Source organism: Opisthocomus hoazin, chromosome Z, assembly GCF_030867145.1.
Source record: "Opisthocomus hoazin isolate bOpiHoa1 chromosome Z, bOpiHoa1.hap1, whole genome shotgun sequence".
NCBI classification, from domain to species: domain Eukaryota; kingdom Metazoa; phylum Chordata; class Aves; order Opisthocomiformes; family Opisthocomidae; genus Opisthocomus; species Opisthocomus hoazin.
The window spans coordinates 67668749-67687275 of record NC_134454.1 but is presented as its reverse complement, the minus strand read 5'-3'; the positions used below and the strand labels follow the sequence as shown (position 1 = coordinate 67687275).

Below are 18527 nucleotides of genomic sequence, written 5' to 3'. Positions count from 1 at the left end.
TTAATTCGGGAAAACCTGGCAAGAGAATAGATGCATAATTGCTTATTAAGTACAATCACTTAAAGGTGGTATCTTTGTCGAAGAATGCTTTTGCTAAACATTGACCTTTATGCACAGATGAGTAACGAAAGTGCAATCATTTCTGTAACATCTATCTTACCCATTTTTTCCTCCTGGCCTGAAGAAAGTTATGGAAAGCTTGATAGCACTTCACGTTTATATGACCACTTCATTACAATTTGTCTGCTACAGCAGTGTCTGCAACTTAAAATATGGTTGTATCCAGTAAGAATAAAAACAACCTGCAGACCTCTAAGCAGAATGCAGTAACTTCAGGAAATGTGTGACACAAATAATATGCTACTAAAGCTGATTTGTAGATGTGATGGAATATTTTCATGAGGATATTGGATGTATAGGTGAAAAATCATCACTTTTAAAGTCAAGATAAGTAAATATTCAAAATAAGTGGTAACAAGACATCACCTGTCCAAGCACTGAGGTATGAAAGTAGTCATTCATTCAAAGCTGTCTAATGGCCATGTCAGACAACAGGGGCATTAGTGTTCTTTCTGATGGGAGGGAAAAGAGGAGAAACTACTGAGAGTCCCCAGAACTTTTCAGATATTAGAACGGAAAACCAGCCATAGTTTTTGTCATGTGATATTTTTTGTGGAAGTATTTCTGTATAAGCATCACTAGATGTACGCTACACTTTCATACAGGCTGCGTTTGTGTAAGCCAGGGAAGACATACCAGGTCTTTTAGCCAGCTGCTGGGGTTAGTTTAATCTGGTAAGGAATTTTATTTAAAACTTATCTAAAAGTATTTTCCTGTTGGCTCTCTGTGATGATTTTGTTGGAGTATTAATTATAAGTGGTAGAGCAGAAGTCCACTTACTTAGCAAGAATGGTCTGTCTCCCAAACTGGTTTGAAGAAAATGTAGCAAGCTGTTTGAAGTTTTTGGGTGTTCTATTTTATTTTCAGACAACTAGGGCTGTTTGGCTTTCTGCACTAGTATCAACCTCCATGTGAAACTTTGAAACCTTTTGTTTTGCGATGGATAGTGTTTATAATTGTTCTGGAGTGGTTTTTTTTGTTTGTTTGTTTTTTGTATTTTCAAAACCAGACTTAGATACTGCCTGAGGACATGTCTTTTTTCTCTCTTCAAACTGCTGCTGTATATCATCTCCTCTGTGTATCTGTCTCTTAAATGGATATGCTTTCCTTATTGAAAGACTTAAGGTATGGCCTAGAGCTCAGTGTGTTTCAGTCCAAAAGCTCAATGCCATTTGATGTGATGTCTGGATCTGAAGAGCAGAACTGCAGTCTTTATTTCACTCTTTCTACTCACAGTACTTTGCAGACTCAAATGTGAGAGAGATCATTTATGAGTAATTGCAGATCTCTTAAGTACATGTCTCATTTGTTCCGTCTTTAATATCTTCTTAGCCCACTATCACATCCAAAATGTGACTTTTTTTTTTTTTTTTAGCAATGGCGTGTGAGGTCATAGGATTTCTTGTACTTCCATTTGAGAATGTGAGAGCTGTTATCACCTCTCTTGTGATACTGTCTCTGGTAGGGAGGCAGAACGTGAATGGTACTGAATCTAAGATAACATTTTTCTGTTTGTAGGCATCTGGCACTTTAAAGCTGTGTGAGGATAAAGACTTCTAGAAGTGAAACGTTTTAGTTGTACTTCGGTTTGGTGATGAGGTTCTGAATTGTGATTATTTTTTTTTCCCAGAGCTGAGTTCAGAAAACCTGAAAAATTGCTTTAAGATCATCAATGCTTATATTTTCTTATCATCATCTGAATTTTTACAGGTATGTTACCATTATACAAAGATTCATATTAGCACCTTAGTTCTCTACTAGCAAACTATTTTATCTCTTATGTTGGAAAAAACATATACATGAAGATTTATACTCTTGTTTGTGTGTATACAGGCATATTGTTCTAAAGTTAGCTCTGTATGACACATTGTGGACATTCATTCAAATCAGATTTGAGAAAAATTGTTATTTGGAATTAATGTTGTGTGAATTGATTTAGTACTTTGGTACCTGAAAAGTCTTATGCAGGGTAGTAACAGTTACTCTTAACTGTTCTGCTAGATTAAAATTATGATCATAAATTCTAGCAAGATTTGAACTAGAGATATTACACCTTGTTCTCACAACTTCTTCATTAGAAAATTCTTTGAGATTGAGTGTTTAAAAAGCCTGCAATGTTAATAAAAAACCCAGAATGCTTAGATTTGGTTTTAATTAAGTTCAGGAAATACAAGCATTTTAGCAAATGTTATCTTTGCAGAGAAGCTTGATCTTTGGACTTATGTAATCCCTAATGTGTTGAGTTTTGAAATATTTACATAGATATAAAAAGTATTTGCAGAATACCTTATTTTTCATTTAATTTCAGGTGTATGCAACTGACTTATGCCGGTCATTTTGTGAACTTTTGACAGACCTAACTACTGAAGGTCAAGTTCAAGTTTTAGAGGTAGAGTGTAATAAAAATAATATCCAGATATTCCACATCTGTACGCGTTATTCTTGCTAGTGTTCCGTCAGGTTAGAGTAATATTTTCAAGTATGATGAATGTACAACATGTAGAAGAAAACAGCTTATTTAGCACACGTTGACATTGGAGTTAATGGTATTTTGAACTGCATATTTATAGTGTGTGTGTGCATATGGAGAGTGCATATGTATACATATGTTTTTTTAAAATACTACTTTTCCCAAGAGAAGGTTAATATACCCTTGAATAGAGCACCCTGAAAGATAATCACCTAACACACTGTTCTTGTACCCTCTCTGCAATGGTGTAATTACTTCACACATTTCCAAAGTGTTGTCCTTAGGTAGGTGAGTTCTAAGCTCATTTGAGTCCTCTTTGTATAGACGGATTTAGGTTAAGAGTCCCTGATATTGAGATTACGAGTCCCCTGAAGGTCGAAGAAAGCATACTGGCCGAGATGAGCAAGTCTGGCAAACTGGTAATAGTGGACAAGGAGAAGGCTGAGGTAGTCAACAAATTTTTTGCCTCAGTCTTCACTGGCAAGCTCTCTTCCCACACCTCTCAAGTGGATGGACCACAAGACAGGGCTTGGAGGACCAAAGTCCCTCCTGCTGTAAGAGAAGACCAGGTTTATGACCACCTGAGGAACCTGAATATATGTGAGTCTATGGGACCTGACAAGATACATCCCAGAGTCTTGGGAGAATTGGCTGATGTAGTCACCAAGCCACTCTCCATTGTATTTGAAAAGTTGTGGCAGTAAGGTGAAGTCCCTGGTGACTGGAAAAAGGGAAACGTTGCACCCATTTTCAAAAAGGGTAGAAAGAAGGACCCCAGGAACTACCAGTCTGTCAGCCTCTGCTCTGTGCGTGGGAAGATCATGGAACAGACCCTCCTGAAAGCTATGCTGAGGCATAGGGAGAACAGGGAGGTGATCGAGACAGCCAGCATGGCTTCATGGGCAAGGCCTACCTGACCAACCTAGTAGCTGCTGAGATGGAGTGACTACATCAGTGGACAGGGGAAGAGCTACAGATGCCTACTATCTGGACTTCTGTAAGGCCTTTGACACAGTCCCCCACAAGATCCTTCTCTCTAAATTGGAGAGATATGGATTTAATGGGTGGACTCTTTGGTGCGTGAGGAATTGATTGGGTGGTTGCATCCAGAGCGTAGTGGTCAACAGCTCAATGTCGAGGTGGAGACTGGTGACAAGTGGTGTCTCTCGGGGGAAGCAGTACTGTTTAATATCTTCAGCAATGACGTAGACAGTGGGATCAAGCGCACCCTCAGTAAGTTTGCAGATGACACCAAGCTGAGTGGTGCAGTTGACGCGCCTCAGGGATGGGATGCCACCCAGAGGGACCTGGACAAGCTTGAGAAGTGGGGCCATGTGAACCCCATGAGGTTCAACAAGGCCAAATGCAGGGTCCTGCACATGGGTCGGGGTAACCTCCAGTATCAATACAGGCTGGGGGACGAAGGGATTGAGAGCAGCGCTGTCAAGAAGGGCTTAGGGGTACTGGTGGATGAAAAGCTGGAAGTGACCTGACAATGTGCATTCACAGCCTAGAAAGCCAGCCATATCCTGGGCTGCATCAAAAGCAGTGTGGCCAGCAGGTCGAGGGAGGGGATTCTGCCCCTCTACTCCACTCTGGTGAGACCTCACCTGGAGTCCTGCATCCAGCTCTGGAGCCCTCAGCACAGAAAAGACATGGAGCTGTTGGAGCAGGTCCAGGGCAGGGCCACCAAAGTGATCAGAACACCTCTGCTGTGAGTACAGGCCTAGAGAGTTGGGGCTGTTCAACCTGGGGAAGAGAAGGCTCCAGGGAGACCTTACTGCGGCCTCTCAGTACTTAAAGGGGGCTTATAAGAAAGACCAGGGACAGGGCCTGTTGCAGTGGGACAAGGGGTAGTGCTTTTAAACTACAAGACTTAAAGAGAGTAGATTTAGAGTATATATAAGGAATAGATATTTTTAACAGTGAAGGTGGTGAAGCACTGGAAGAGGTTTCCCAGAGAGGTGGTAGATGCCCCATCCCTGGAAACATTCCAGGTCGGGTTGGATGGGGCTCTGAGCAACCTGAACTGGTGGAGGATGTCCCTGCTCATTGCAGGGGTGTTGGACTAGATGGCCTCTAAAGATCCCTTCCAACCCAAACTATGCTATGATAGCTTTCCCATTTGGTTATTTTCTAGATTACTAGAGAAGGGTGGTTAGTGAGGGCTTGGATCATCAAAAATGTAGTTTGTTCTACAGCCTGCCAACAGCACACTTAAACAGGCAGATGACCAATCACTGCATTGCAAAGATACTGCTATGTGTAGAAAATCTTGAGAGCATTGAGTTGCAAAGGAAGGATTGTGTTTGGGTCAAAGTAGCTTGATTTAATCTTGGGCTATCAGTGGACTTGTGGAAGTTGTAGAAAGTTAGAATGGAGAAGGGTACCACAGTACAACTGAAAAGACACCCTTCTAATTACAAAGTAAAAGGGCGAAACCAATCTGAATTATGAGTTTTAAGAGTTCTCCTAATTAATTTTTCAGCTTGTTTCAGATTTCAGAAAAAAATTCATTATTCTGATGAAAATGCAACACTAAGAAATGATTCAACCCTGAAGTCAAGTCATACTTGTGTGTTAATAATCTAGGTTCATTCTGAGTGTTTCTAATCAAAATGTGCAATGGTAGTTATCTAGTTGCTCTACCTAGCCATCGAAATCTGAGTTTTGTCTGTACCCTATCAACCAGTATTGATCGCTTTGCTAATACAAATAATAATGATATTACATATACTATTTTTAATATTTATTTTCAATATTCAAGGCCAATGAGAAAAATAATCATACATTTCAATACATATGTGTATTATTATAAAACATGGTTAGGTCACTTTATGATTAAATAAGCACCAAATGATCAAGAGTCACCTTTTTTTTTTCTGCATTTCTGTGTGACTGCTAGAACTTAATAGGTCTAGAGTCAAACTTTTCCAATGTGTATTGAATATATATTTCAATATATATATCCACCCAGTATGCATGGAAGTGTGTGCTCTCTATCACATTCCTCTGTGTAGTGTACTTGTGTTTGTACCATGACATAGTGTTAAAACGGTCTTTGCTTTTGGCATAAGTTGCTATTGAAATGGCAACAACTGTTAAACAGAGTTGCTAGAGGCTTTTCAAAGTACTAAGAAAACTATTTTCACACAAACTTTAAATGGTGTTGTAAGGAGATGTTATGAAATTCATAAGCTTTTGATACTTTACATGTGCCTTTTGAAGAATTTCAGGAAATAAAGTTGGAGTACGCGCTGAAAGATAGTCAAGTAGTAACTGTAGTGTATTACTAAAGTTTCCAGTGGCTGCGCTAACTCTGGGAGCTCTGTGTTTCTTATAAAAACTTGAATTCAGTTCATTATAAATGCAATGGAGGAAAAAATGTAGATTCCACCTACCTCTGTGGTAGGTTGCACAACTTATTGCAGAATCCCAGGACAGAAACCAACAGGAGAGCTGATAGTCCTAACGGTTTGTAGATTCTGCTGCGAGTAGCTTAAGGACTCTAGTTCTGGAATTTAAAATGTCAGTTCCTCTCTATTTCGATAATAGTATCAATACTATTATTTAGAGTCTATATTTGGGCAAATGTTTGATGCAGCAGCTTTTAATCAGATCTCTAAAATGGAATGATGCTGCTAAAATAGTATCGTTTATCCACTTGGCTCTCAGTGTGGCCTTGCATTAGCCACAAGGTTTGTTCACTATACTTTTGAACACCTTCCTAGTATGCCTGTTTGCTTCCGGACAGATAACCGAGCTATAATCTGTGCAAGTGTTTTTACAAAAAGGACAGTGTTTTGTCAGGAGTCGCTATGCTGACTTAAGAAACAAAAAAAGCCTTGGATAAATACTGGAAACAGAAACACCCAGGAGTGTTCTCTGAAATATTTTCCTACAGACAGCTTTGGCTGGATTGAAAATAGACATTAGAACAGTAAATAAATGGAGAAGATTGAAAGACACTAATTTGGACTGACAGGACAATTTATCACAAGATTGCTGAGACCTGATGTGGCTTGATTTTCTAAATATCTAAGACAGACAATAGAAGGTTTGAAAAGAGGGTACAAGGAACAAAGGAGTTAGCCAAAACTGCCAGTACCTGGAAGAGGTGGGTGGGGGAAAAGTTACGCTCACCACCATAAACAGTATGTTAAAGGTCTACAAAACTGTGAGGCAATGGAAGGGGTCATCTGTTTACCATCCCTCTTGAGGCAAGAAGTAGAGGGCATTAAATTAAGCTAGTAGGAACAAGATTCATAAAGGAAAAACATCTAGGGGAAACTGGACAAGAGCACTGAAAAGTAGCTCCCTGTGGAAGTCCCTCTGAGCTGAAAGGAGGTGGAGACTGACAAGAGTGTTTAAAGGAGACACCTTTGTTACCTCTATATGCTTTATACTCATCAGTGTATAGGTGTGTTGTCTCTGGCCTTACTGCCCATAGGAGTGAGAGGTATTAGCCCGTTACTCTCACAGGCTCTTTCCCTCTCCATCTTGGTACAAGGGGAGAGCCCAAATATCTGGGTGAACGAAAGCCTGAAGAACCCAGGGAAAAAAAATTACTTGAGGGAACAGCTCGTAGGGGGAAACGAAACAGAGCTGGGAAACAAAAGGTAAAGAATGTAAAAACCGGGAACCAGAGCAGGGTACCAAGAATAGCATGTCTGAGAGCACTCGTGGTTACTTCATGACCTGCAAAGAGATGGCGGTCGTAATCAATGGTTCTTCAAAAAGGTGACAGGACAAAGGTATGGAAATAAGCCTTAAACTGCTGGTACTCCTCCCTGCCAACCCACCTCATCAAGCTGCATTTGCTGGAGCCTTATCAAGGTCCGTCCTTCTAACCCACCTTGTCAGCCTTGCCAAGGCCAGGAGGAGCCTGACAAGTAAGTGCTTGGCTAGGGCAGTTTCACTTGGTGTGTCAGTTTTCATCAGGTCTGTCAGGCAGGTCGGTTTTGCAGGCTACTTCACTAGAATATACTTTCAGCAATCCTGGCGTTTGCTGTTATTTAATGGTAAACATCCTACCAAGGCTTTATATATAGACCAGCATATGTAGTTTTAAAGTTTCAGTTAAGATTTTAAAATGCATTTTATTAATTGTCTAATTTGCTTTTGTTCTTAAGGTTGTGGAAAATGTCCTAAAAGTAAACCCTGTTTTGGGTCCTCAAATGTTTCAACCGCTTCTGCCATCAATATTCAAGGGGATTATGGATGGGGAGGTAAGAGTTATTCTTACTATTCTCTGCTTTTCCTTTTGAATAGGAAAGCACCATCCATGTTCTGGCCCAGTTTTCGCATATTGATACTGCATTTTCTCTTGTTTGAAGAGCATCTGATTAGATCTTACACAGCTGTAGAGTGTAAGTCTGTAGAAGTAACATAGTAACACAAGAGTTAATGCAACATATCAGTCACTTTGTCATCTAGTGTTTATTTTAATAAAATAACACAAATTTTGTTCTGCTGTTCCTTCACTATTAGCACTGGTGAGGTGCTATGACTCTCTGTTTAGTTAGATCCTTTGTAGGTATTGGGTTTTTTGAAAGCACTTCTTCTTTTTAAGTGTACCTGCACTGGAGAAAAACAAACTGGATGAGAAGATTGACTTCAACTTCTTTTTCTAATTGTCATATCTAATATGAAGAGCTGAAGGTTGCTTTGTGTGGGATAGAAGAGGCTGTAATTTTTGCTTGCTTAGAGTCTTTTAAGTTCTCCCTTTTCTTTCTCTTTGCCTCCAGCAAATTTCCATGTAGGATAAAAAGGAGTAAAATCCAATATGCCTTAACTATGTTGAAACTTGCAATACTAGCAGGAGGAAAAAAAAATACAACCAGCTTTAATCAGCAGAATCAGTGGGTGGAATTCTCTATGCATTTGACTTTTTTGATAAAAACCTTTGCTTTTTTCAGAGTCGAAGGCTTTCAGATATCGATATTTGGCTCCCATTATTATTGAGTTAAATTAGATATTTCAAGGATGAAGCCAAGTAATATTTCTTAGCGATGTACTTTTTGCTGTACAGAACATTAAAAAAACTGTATGAACAATTTTCAGTTTAAGAAGGCACAAAACTGGCAAATGGATTGTTAAAATGTCTTCTGATTTAAGACTGTAATAAATTCATTGCTCCATGTTCAGAGAAGAACATGGAGCAATGTTTTCAGGTATATGTTGACATTTTGTTTTTCAAGTACGTAATTCAACAAAATACTTACTCTTGTACTGTTAATACAAAGAAATCTGTAGCTTCTTTTAAAATCAAAAATAATAACAAAACATAATAAACTAGTGAGCTTATTACTGTATCCAGTTAACTTTGAGACACTTGCAAATTAGTTATTGGCAAATATATTATAGTTTGTCTCACTGAAATAAGTAATAACAACTTCAGAAATACTAAGCACTTCTTAATGTTACTAAAACTGTAAACAGTAATTTTGAACCGTAATAAACTTTGAAAGTAATTTTTTAACAGTACAATATACTGTTTATTCCTTAAGAAGCAAGTTTTTAAGTTTGAACTAAATCACCTTGCAAGGTATTGTGGCTGTTTGGAGGAGACTGACTTTGAGATTGCCATAGTTTTCCTGTTGTAAGAATTGAGAAACTTTGGTAATGATTGCTCGTAGAGTGTTGTGTTCTTGGAGGCTTTAAAATGACAATTTATAATTTCAAATTTAATAATAAACATAAAGGGTGCATGCAAGTATTTTCCATGCGTTTCTGCTCTAATGTTAAGTATTTTTCTCTTAATTAAACTAAGCCTATTTTGGTTTACTTTTGTTTCAGAGATACCCAGTGATGATGTCTACTTATTTGGGGATCATGGGTAGAGTTCTGCTACAAAATGCAAGCTTTTTTTCATTATTTTTGAGCCAGATGGCGTGTGAATTGGGTCAAGAGGTAAGGATTTTTGTCTTGGTATTTCAGCTGGATTGCATGTGGAAGTCTTGCATTCTTTTGACCTGAATGAACTTTTCCCTCTGTTTTCGCTGCTCATTCCTCCCAGTCACAGAATCACAGAATAGTAGGGGTTGGAAGGGACCTCTGTGGGTCATCTAGTCCAACCCTCCTGCTGAAGCAGGGTCACCTACAGCAGGCTGCACAGGACCTTGTCCAGGCGGGTCTTGAATATCTCCAGAGAAGGAGACTCCACAACCTCCCTGGGCAGCCTGTTCCAGTGCTCCGTCACCCTCAGGGGGAAGAAGTTCTTCCTCATGTTCAGATGGAACTTCCTGTGCCTCAGTTTGTGCCCATTGCCCCTTGTCCTGTCACTGGGCACCACTGAAAAGAGCTTGGCCCCATCCTCCTGACACCCACCCTTCAGATATTTGTAAGCATATATTAGGTCCCCTCGCAGCCTTCTCTTCTTCAGGCTGAACAAGCCCAGTTCCCTCAACCTCTCCTCATAGGGGAGATGTTCCAGTCCCCTCATCATCCTTGTAGCCCTCCGCTGGACTCTCTCCAGTAGCTCTTCATCTTTCTTGAAGTGGGGAGCCCAGAACTGGACAGAGTACTCCAGATGAGGCCTCACTAGGGCAGTGTAGAGGGGAAGGAGAACCTCCCTCGTCCTGCTGGCCACACTCTTCTGGATGCACCCCAGGATCCCATTAGCTTTCTTGGCAGCCAGGGCACACTGCTGGCTCATGGTTAACCTGTCGTCCACCAGGATGCCCAGGTCCCTCTCCGCAGAGCTGCTCTCCAGCAGGTCCACCCCAAGCCTGTACTGGTGCATGAGGTTGTTCCTCCCCAGGTGCAGGACCCTGCATTTGGCTTTGTTGAACCTCATCAGGTTCCTCTCTGCCCAGCTTTCCAGCCTATCCAGGTCACGCTGAATGGCAGCACAGCCTTCTGGTGTATCTACCACACCTCCCAGTTTGGTGTCATCAGCAAACTTGCTGAGGGTACATTCTAACTCTTCATCCAGGTCGTTGATGAAGAAGTTAAACAAGGCTGTGCCCAGTACTGACCCCTGAGGGACACCACTTGTTACCAGCCTCCAACTAGACTCAGCGCCGCTGATGACAACCCTCTGAGTTCTGCCATTCAGCCAGTTCTCAATCCAGTTCACCGACCACTCATCCAGCCCACACTTCCTCAGCTTCCCCAGGAGGATATCATGGGAGACTGTGTCGAAAGCCTTGCTGAAGTCAAGGTAGACAACATCCACGGCTCTCCCTTCATCTACCCAGCCAGTCATGTCATCGTAGAAAGCTATCAGTTTGGTCAGGCATGATTTCCCCTTGGTGAATCCATGCTGACTACTCCTGATAACCTTCTTTTCCTCCACTTGCTTGATGATGGCCTGCAGGATAAGCTGCTCCATCACCTTTCCCAGGATGGAGGTGAGGCTGACCGGCCTGTAGTTTCCTGGGTCCTCCTTCTTGCCCTTTTTGAAGACTGGAGTGACATTGGCCTCTCTCCAGTCCTCGGGCACCTCTCCTGTCCTCCAGGACCTCTCAAAGATGATGGAGAGTGGCTCAGCAATGACATCCGCCAGCTCCCTCAGCACTCGTGGGTGCGTTCCATCGGGGCCCATGGATTTGTGGACATCCAGATCGCTTAAGCGATCCCTCACACAGTCCTCCTCGACCAAGGGAAAGTCGTCCTCTTTGTAGGCTTCTTCTCTTGCCTCTGGGGCCTGGGATTCCCGAGGGCCAGTCTTAGCACTGAAGACTGAAACCAAGAAGGCATTCAGTAGCTCTGCCTTCTCCGCATCCTCTGTCACCAGGACACCCGCCTCATTCAGCAGCGGCCCCACGTTGTCCCTAGCCTTCCTTTTGCTGCTGATGTAGTTGAAGAAGCCCTTCTTGTTGTTTTTGACATCCCTTGCCAGCTTCAATTCCAGGTGAGCCTTGGCCTTCCTCGTCACATCCCTGCATGCTCTGACCACATTCCTGTATTCTTCCCAAGTGGCCTGCCCCTCTTTCCACATTCCATGGACCTTGGAAAGGGGTGCTTTCCCCTCCATTGGTCCTTCCCATGAACATCCTGAAACAAGTCTTACATGTTCACACAATTACCTTAAAACATCTCACCAGAAGTTTTATACGATCTCTATATTCTCTTCTAGCTGCATCCCACAGTAAGCCATATAAACCCCTCTAGTTTGCACGGTATTGCAGGGTGAGAGTTTCTTTCGCTGTGCCAGCTTGATAGGTCTTGCACCAGGGATAATGGTCTAATCATTCTCTGGTTAATTTCTACAAGTATGAGGTTCAGTGTGCTCCACTTTCACTGATGAAGTTACTGAGGTTGTTTTGCTATAGATGTTGTACAATGTCTTTAAGTGAAATTTAGTAATTTTCTTATCCTTAGGTATAATACAGTTTTCAAACAGGTAAAGACAAGTCTTTGTTTTTTTTCATTTGTCACCAGTGACCGTAAAACAGAGAGTAAGTACACATGCTTTATATGTATTAGACTGTTATGGTAAAACTGAGTTTTCAGTGTTCTCAATCAGTGCTCTGCCCATGAATTAAATGCATTTCTAACTTCTAGGTTGCAGTTGATGGTGAGGGGGGTTCAGGGCCTGGAAGCGCTGTCATAAAAAATTTTAAAAATACTGGTTGCTTGCTGCTTCTGTCAGGTGTACATAACTGTATGGTGTCTTTCCCAGATTGAGTAATGTATTCAGTTGGTAGAAAAATTAAATATATTATTTTCTAGATATGCTGAAGTACTCGTAAAGGAAAGTTCTTTTTTCCATTGCAGTTGGACCAAATTCTTGGTAACATGATTGAAATGTGGGTTGATCGGATGGATAACATTACTCAGCCAGAAAGAAGAAAACTTTCTGCTTTGGCATTGCTTTCACTGCTGCCGTTGTTGAATAGGTAAGCAAATGTTCAATGCTTTAAATAAGAATGCTTCAAAGGCGATTAAGATGGTTTCTAAGGTATTTCACAATTCTGCAGATAAATATTCCAATATAAGTAGTTTTATTCCCTCTTTTTTTTTTGTCAAGAGAAACTTAAAAAGGTAGAATTTTCATACTACATTATATTAACTTTTTATTTGGCTTCATAGCAATGTAGTAACCTTTCTTCTATTTCATGGAAAATGTCATTTAGTAAAAGTGAGCGAACAACACTGCATATTTTATTGTCCTTTCTCATATTAATGTTGAACTAGCTGCTTCTCTCATCTGTGATTAAGTAGTTGCTTTAGTTGGCTTGTTAGTATTTTGGAGTCCCTTCCAGGGAACAGCGTTTGTTCGGTTTTGTTTGCTGTTGTGGGTAGATTTGAACTTCCATCCTGGTTTCCCCTTTATGACATCAAATGGAAGAGTTGCTGTGAAAGACTGTGAAAAAGGTTTTGCACTGTAGATTTCTACAGCAAACAGCTTTTAGTATTGTCCGTTCTCTAGCCATCGTCCTTGCTGAATGTCAGTATAAACCAAAAGTTTCTAATGCAAATGCTGACTAGTGTTACACTGACTTCTAAATTGTCACTACTAAAATTTGTGTATAACGTATGTTGAGGTGAGAATTCAGTCCATATGTACCTTCAGATTATTCTTGTCTGTTTGAAAGTCAGGAAGACAAAACAGCAGGAGTTTACATTTAGTCTGCCGGATTTCCTGAAATGTCTGAAGCATTGTTTAATGGGAATTTAGAAGTTGCTTACAAATCTTAAACCTGTATTAGTGTCTGTGAAGCTGTAGAATATGTGGACACCACCTGAAAAATCAGGGAACTCTTATAAGTAAAACTTAAAGAGGCTTCGTTTTTGATGTGCACAGAAGCTTTCCTTTTTTGTCCCAGATCATCAGGACAAACATCTAGCCAAAGGTGAACCAAGCAACTGCTTTATGAGAAAGTGTTCTTTTTTTTTTTTTTCTCAGTAAATGTAACAATGTTATATTTCTTACCAGTATGTTCAAAATCTTCATAAAAAGGTGTTATCTCAAATTTGAGGTGCTGAACTACATGTCTGTCTTCCTCTGAAGTTTCTTTTAAAGAGAGGAAGGAAAAAAAAAATTGCTTTAGATAACCATGTTATTTTGAACTACCTTGAGCTGCTCCAAATTTCCTGCTGTAAGAGCCAATTATTTCTGGCAGTCCTTAACATAATAAAACCTTCTGCAGATGACAACTTTATTTTTCAGATACTGAAATCATTTAAGAAAGCTACTTCTCAAATAGAAAGCCTCTCTTTAGTGGACGTATTTATGTCAAAGCTATGAAAATTTTATTATACAACTGGTAGGGTGCCAGGGCCAAACATACCTTCAGATAGAATGTGTGAAAATGATTCTTCTGTCAAATGATTGTTCCTTCTACTACCAAACAATGTGAATCACTGTGATTTTGCCATTTCATAGGGAGTATATTTCATATGCATGCTACATCTCACATCTGAAACTTGTGTTAAATTTTTTGAAAGCAGGCTTCTTGTGCAAGTCCATTTGCAAAGTTTAAGCAAAAATGTTTTGAATATAATACAGTATTTAAACAAAATATTTTGATTTGTATAAACAATGTTTTCAGGAAAAGCTTAAGTAATTTTTCGTGTTGGAGTACATCACTAACCAGGTTCCTGAACAGATATTACTTCGGACATCCAAAGCGAGTTTAAGATTTCTCAGCTGCAGAAACAGAACAGAATTTTGTCTCCTGAGGATGGCCATGAGGCAGGCTTGCTTGGGAAGGCCAAGCTGAGGGTATGTTTCTACCCTCAGCTGGCTCCTGTATGATGGTCAGGGTGGTGCCAGTAGCAAGCTCAGATTTTTTTAAGATTCTGCTATAGGGAAAACAAGCATCTGTACCATGTCTAGCACTTCCTAAGGATTTTGCTCTTTTTGCCAGTTGCTTCCTCTTAGTCTATAGCTGGAGCTGTCCCAAGACCATCAGGTTATTTTGAAGAGGAAAGGGAGGGAACAGACAAAAGTACTGAGGAAAAAATGAAGATAACATGTATTTTCATTCTTACCTCCGAGTAGCTTTTGGATAAAATGTTGGGGAAAATATTAAGGAGTGGCTGTTTTTATTCTCCCTCTCCACTCTATAGTATTACTTTGTTGCTTTTAGGTACTATTTTAGTTAGTGGTCATGTTTATGATGATATTTGTGTAGACTTAGGACTTTCTGCTTTTTAGGGGAAGCTAATGCTTCCATCATTCATTTAAAACCAGATGGCAGAAAGCCAGTATGGAAAAAATAATTTCCTATTTCAAATGTAGCACCTTTGACAGCGTCACAACTGAAGGATTTTAGAGCAGATAAGGTGGGAATGCTGCAAAGCAGTTGTAGTTCACAGTAGTTTTGGGGCCAATTAATTGGACTAAGCAGGATACAAAGTGACAGTTTATTAGCTAAATTACAGCTTTCTTGTCTAGGCAATATCATCCAGAGATACATGCAGTGACATGTCTTTAGTACCAACAGTACCACTGCCTTTTATGATGTATGCATATAGTCCTTCAAGCCAGCATCCTGTTTATCTTCCTAATGCAGCTGCGCATTGTGTTAGTCTTTAGAAGTCATATTAAAAAAAGAACAGTAACTGCTTCTTTCCTGATTAGCGTGTTGCAGCACCTTTTCACTTAGCAGTAATTTCCTGGTATCGCTTGGGGTTTTTGCATAAATTAAATAATACCTAATTATCTGCATTTGCTATATGAGCCTGGCCATTCAATGTTAGCATTTTAAATGTCTGACCGATACACACATCCGTATTATCTTTCACATTGTGTACTCTTACTGCCTGTTTGCCACTCATATCTATCCACAGGCATTTTCATTCATTTATCAAAAGCTCTTTGTACTTCATAAAACAAAGACCTTTGTCTTTAAACTGATGTATGTAACAGTAGGGTCCAGTAACAAGATTTAGGCAGTAGGATACACTGATGGAGTAATGGTGTCTCCATGTTCAGCACATGAGGTATGCATAGACACACAATAACTGGAACAGTGAGGGATTTTTGAAAAACACAAAAGGACTTGAAGTTTAGTGGAAGAGAATCGTACCTGAAGTAGGATGTGAGACATGATAGGTGACAGCAACGTGGAAGAGTACATTCACAAATATCATAATTTTCTGGTCTAGTTCACACCTGGTTTGTCTACAATCTTAATGGCTTGTTTGTCAATCTACAGTTTCAAGAGTACTCTTCTAGTACAGTACAGTAGATGTAGTTGGGTGCTCTTGGTTCCCAAGATAATGCCTAGTGAACACGGTCAGGAGCAGCAGCCTCACTTTTCTTTAGGCCACTGTGGAGAGGACGTGGGTCCCCATCACTGTCTCACGTGCTACATTGTGAGATACACATGTTCAGCATTCTTTGTTTTTCTTTAGACCAGAGTGGCTAAAATTGTACTTTTTCCCCTTCTCATACCTATATATATCTGGAAGTGATCTCAGCCATCTTGCTTGCTGCGCTTTTGTCACTTTGTATAATGTCAGCATCACATTATTTTGGAATGTCCTTATTTTGTGATGTTGAAACCTTTTAATGATTTATTTAGCAAAGTAGATTTCTTTTTTATTCCTCCAATTATTTGTGTGTCTTGATAGAACACAAACAATTATGAAAGATGCTTAAGAGTAATAGGAATATTTTAGTCTCTTAATAGGAAATGTAAACAGAATTTGGGAAGGTATTGTGTCAATGATTAGCTTAGCTTCCTGGGTAGCATTTGACACTGTATTGAAAGCTAAGCGCTCCCCTTTTGCTTGTAAGTGTTACTAATGCTATGCCTATCGTTCCTGAATGGGAGTTTGTCAAAAGTCAGTGCTTTCCAAAACAGTCTGCTAGTTTTGGTGCTTCAGGATGTATTCATTCTTGGTGAACCTACTAGTGTAGACTGGTAGCACTCCAAAGTAGAGTAGACTCTAATTTACTGAGCTTGAAATACAAAGCATTTTTATTGATCTTGTCTTTTTCCTTTTTAATTTGTGGTAGACGAGTAGTGTTTCCAGATGCGAGTGTTAATTTTTCCCCTCTGAGTGGGTTGTGTTTGTCTGGAAAAGCTATTGTGAGGAGAAGGTTAAGAGCCTACAATGTTCTCCAGGTTGCTCTGCTCACTTCTAATTGTTATGTAAATGAACGCCTGCTTTTTCTCACTGTGAATTAAATCTGATGTGTCAGCTAGTATGAGTTCTGCCAATTAGATAATTAGCAGTCTGTGAGTATAAGTACTTACAATATGCAATTATAAATCTTCATTAGGTTATTACGGAAGTTTTTTCTCTGTCATTTGTTAAAGTTACTTTGTTGGAACTTTAGTTTTCCTTTCAAGAAGTTGTCTATATGTAATGTTAGGAATAGGCAAGAAAATGCCTAATAAAATGTCATGTTCTCCTTCAAGGTAGTTATGTCTGAATTTATGAAGTCCGAATTTGTTATGTAAATGACTTGTACAGCCTCTGTTCTTTACAGGGCTGATACTCTGCAGCCATTTCCCTATCTTCCCCTCCTTTACTTTTCATTGATCTAGTCAAAGATGTGCTTACCCACACATCTAATAGACTATTAGTATTAAAAGAAGCTCTTTAAATTATGATTTTGCAGTTGTCATCCATGTTTGGCATTGATTTTGTTTAGTTTGTCTGCCAGGTAACAGTGCAGCTTTAATGATATGAGTGAAAAATGTGGCTTTGGTCAGCCTGAGTATCAGAGTCTGCATCATTCAGAGTGCTGTGTATAGTTCCACTTCATCCTTAATTGTGTGTCACACCGTGGCACTGGCAAAGAGGATGCACTCTTTAAATTTTCGTCGTTTACAATCTCTATTAGTTTTTTTCCTACACCTACCAATTGTTAATAGGGACTCGTCAGGAACAAATTACCGTTTCCTCTAAGACCCATAAGGCTTGTTTACAAGGGAAAATGTACCAAGTGATGGAAAGGGATTAAGTCACTAAATGCAGCTGAACTGCTGCAGAAAGCAACCTGCAGTCATAAGGGACTGGTTGCTGCTGATACCTTGCTTTTGTCTGTGGCCTATACAAAGAGTTTCAGAAGTCTTTCCTAAAACTCTCCTAAATATAATCTACCCTAAAACTGAACATTTTCATTGTATAAAAGACACTAAAAGATGGTAATGGACTAAATAGCTTTTGCCAAACTTTTTATCTTTGTCCTTTGTAATGTGCGGTTTACACGTTTGAAAATTAGTTACTGAATAAACATTGACTATATTATAGCATATTATTAAAAATGTGTAAACAATCACAAGATTGTAACGAGCTTTTAAAAAAAATTATTACAGCTTTGTAGCTGGTTTTCCACCTGAGTTTGTTCTGAGCTGTTCTGGTGCACCTACTTACCTCTCTGCCCTATACTCTGTGAAATTTGAGACTGCCTGAGGGTAGCTGATGTTTTTGGTGACTTTTCTTAATAGCGCCAGACTGTTACACTAAGATACCGAAGGTGGTTAACAACATAACCCATGTCACTACAAGAACTTCTGCAAATAAGTATTGTCTTAAAAGTTAACATTTCATATTCAAACAATTTAATGAGAAAGTAAACATTTAAAATAAAACATCAGGTTTTGATATTAAGGAGATGACTGGTGTAAGGAACGTTTGAACTTTTAGGGAAGAAGTAGCTTTTGTGTTTTCTGTGTGGATATTTTCTGCAGCAGTTTTCAAGAAATACACTAGTTGTTTGTTTTCTCTTTTTTGTAAAATTTTTGAAGCTATGAGTTGCTGATGCCCGGTGCATGCCCCTTTTGTCTCCTAAACTAGCAGGCAGTGTGCTGCTGAAAACTGTACAATTGGATTTCAGTTAGAATCCAGTTCTAGAAGGTGAATGAGTTATTCTGGCTGAAATTTGGGAAATTACTTTGCTTTGAGTTCTTTAAACCTTTTGGTTTGAATTGCAATCATATTGAGTGCATTTCTTATTCCTTTTATAGTTTGAACAGATTTTACTAAATATTGCAGTGAATAGTAAAGGCTAAATCTGTAAATAGAG

The 18527-nt window shown here is 39.6% G+C and overlaps 1 protein-coding gene across 3 annotated transcripts in view; it reads left to right on the top strand.

Annotated features, from left to right (window-relative positions):
- The window catches only part of IPO11 (importin 11), a 102904-nt gene that overhangs the window by 58876 nt on the left and 25501 nt on the right, over window positions 1-18527 (top strand). For 2 of the 3 annotated variants that reach the window (XM_075411300.1, XM_075411298.1), the window contains 5 exons: window positions 1751-1830; window positions 2429-2509; window positions 7723-7818; window positions 9389-9502; window positions 12314-12435. In XM_075411300.1, the coding sequence (XP_075267415.1) occupies window positions 1751-1830; window positions 2429-2509; window positions 7723-7818; window positions 9389-9502; window positions 12314-12435 (493 nt within the window). The remainder of the gene's footprint in view (window positions 1-1750; window positions 1831-2428; window positions 2510-7722; window positions 7819-9388; window positions 9503-12313; window positions 12436-18527) is intronic. The other variant, XM_075411301.1, reaches the window with a different exon arrangement.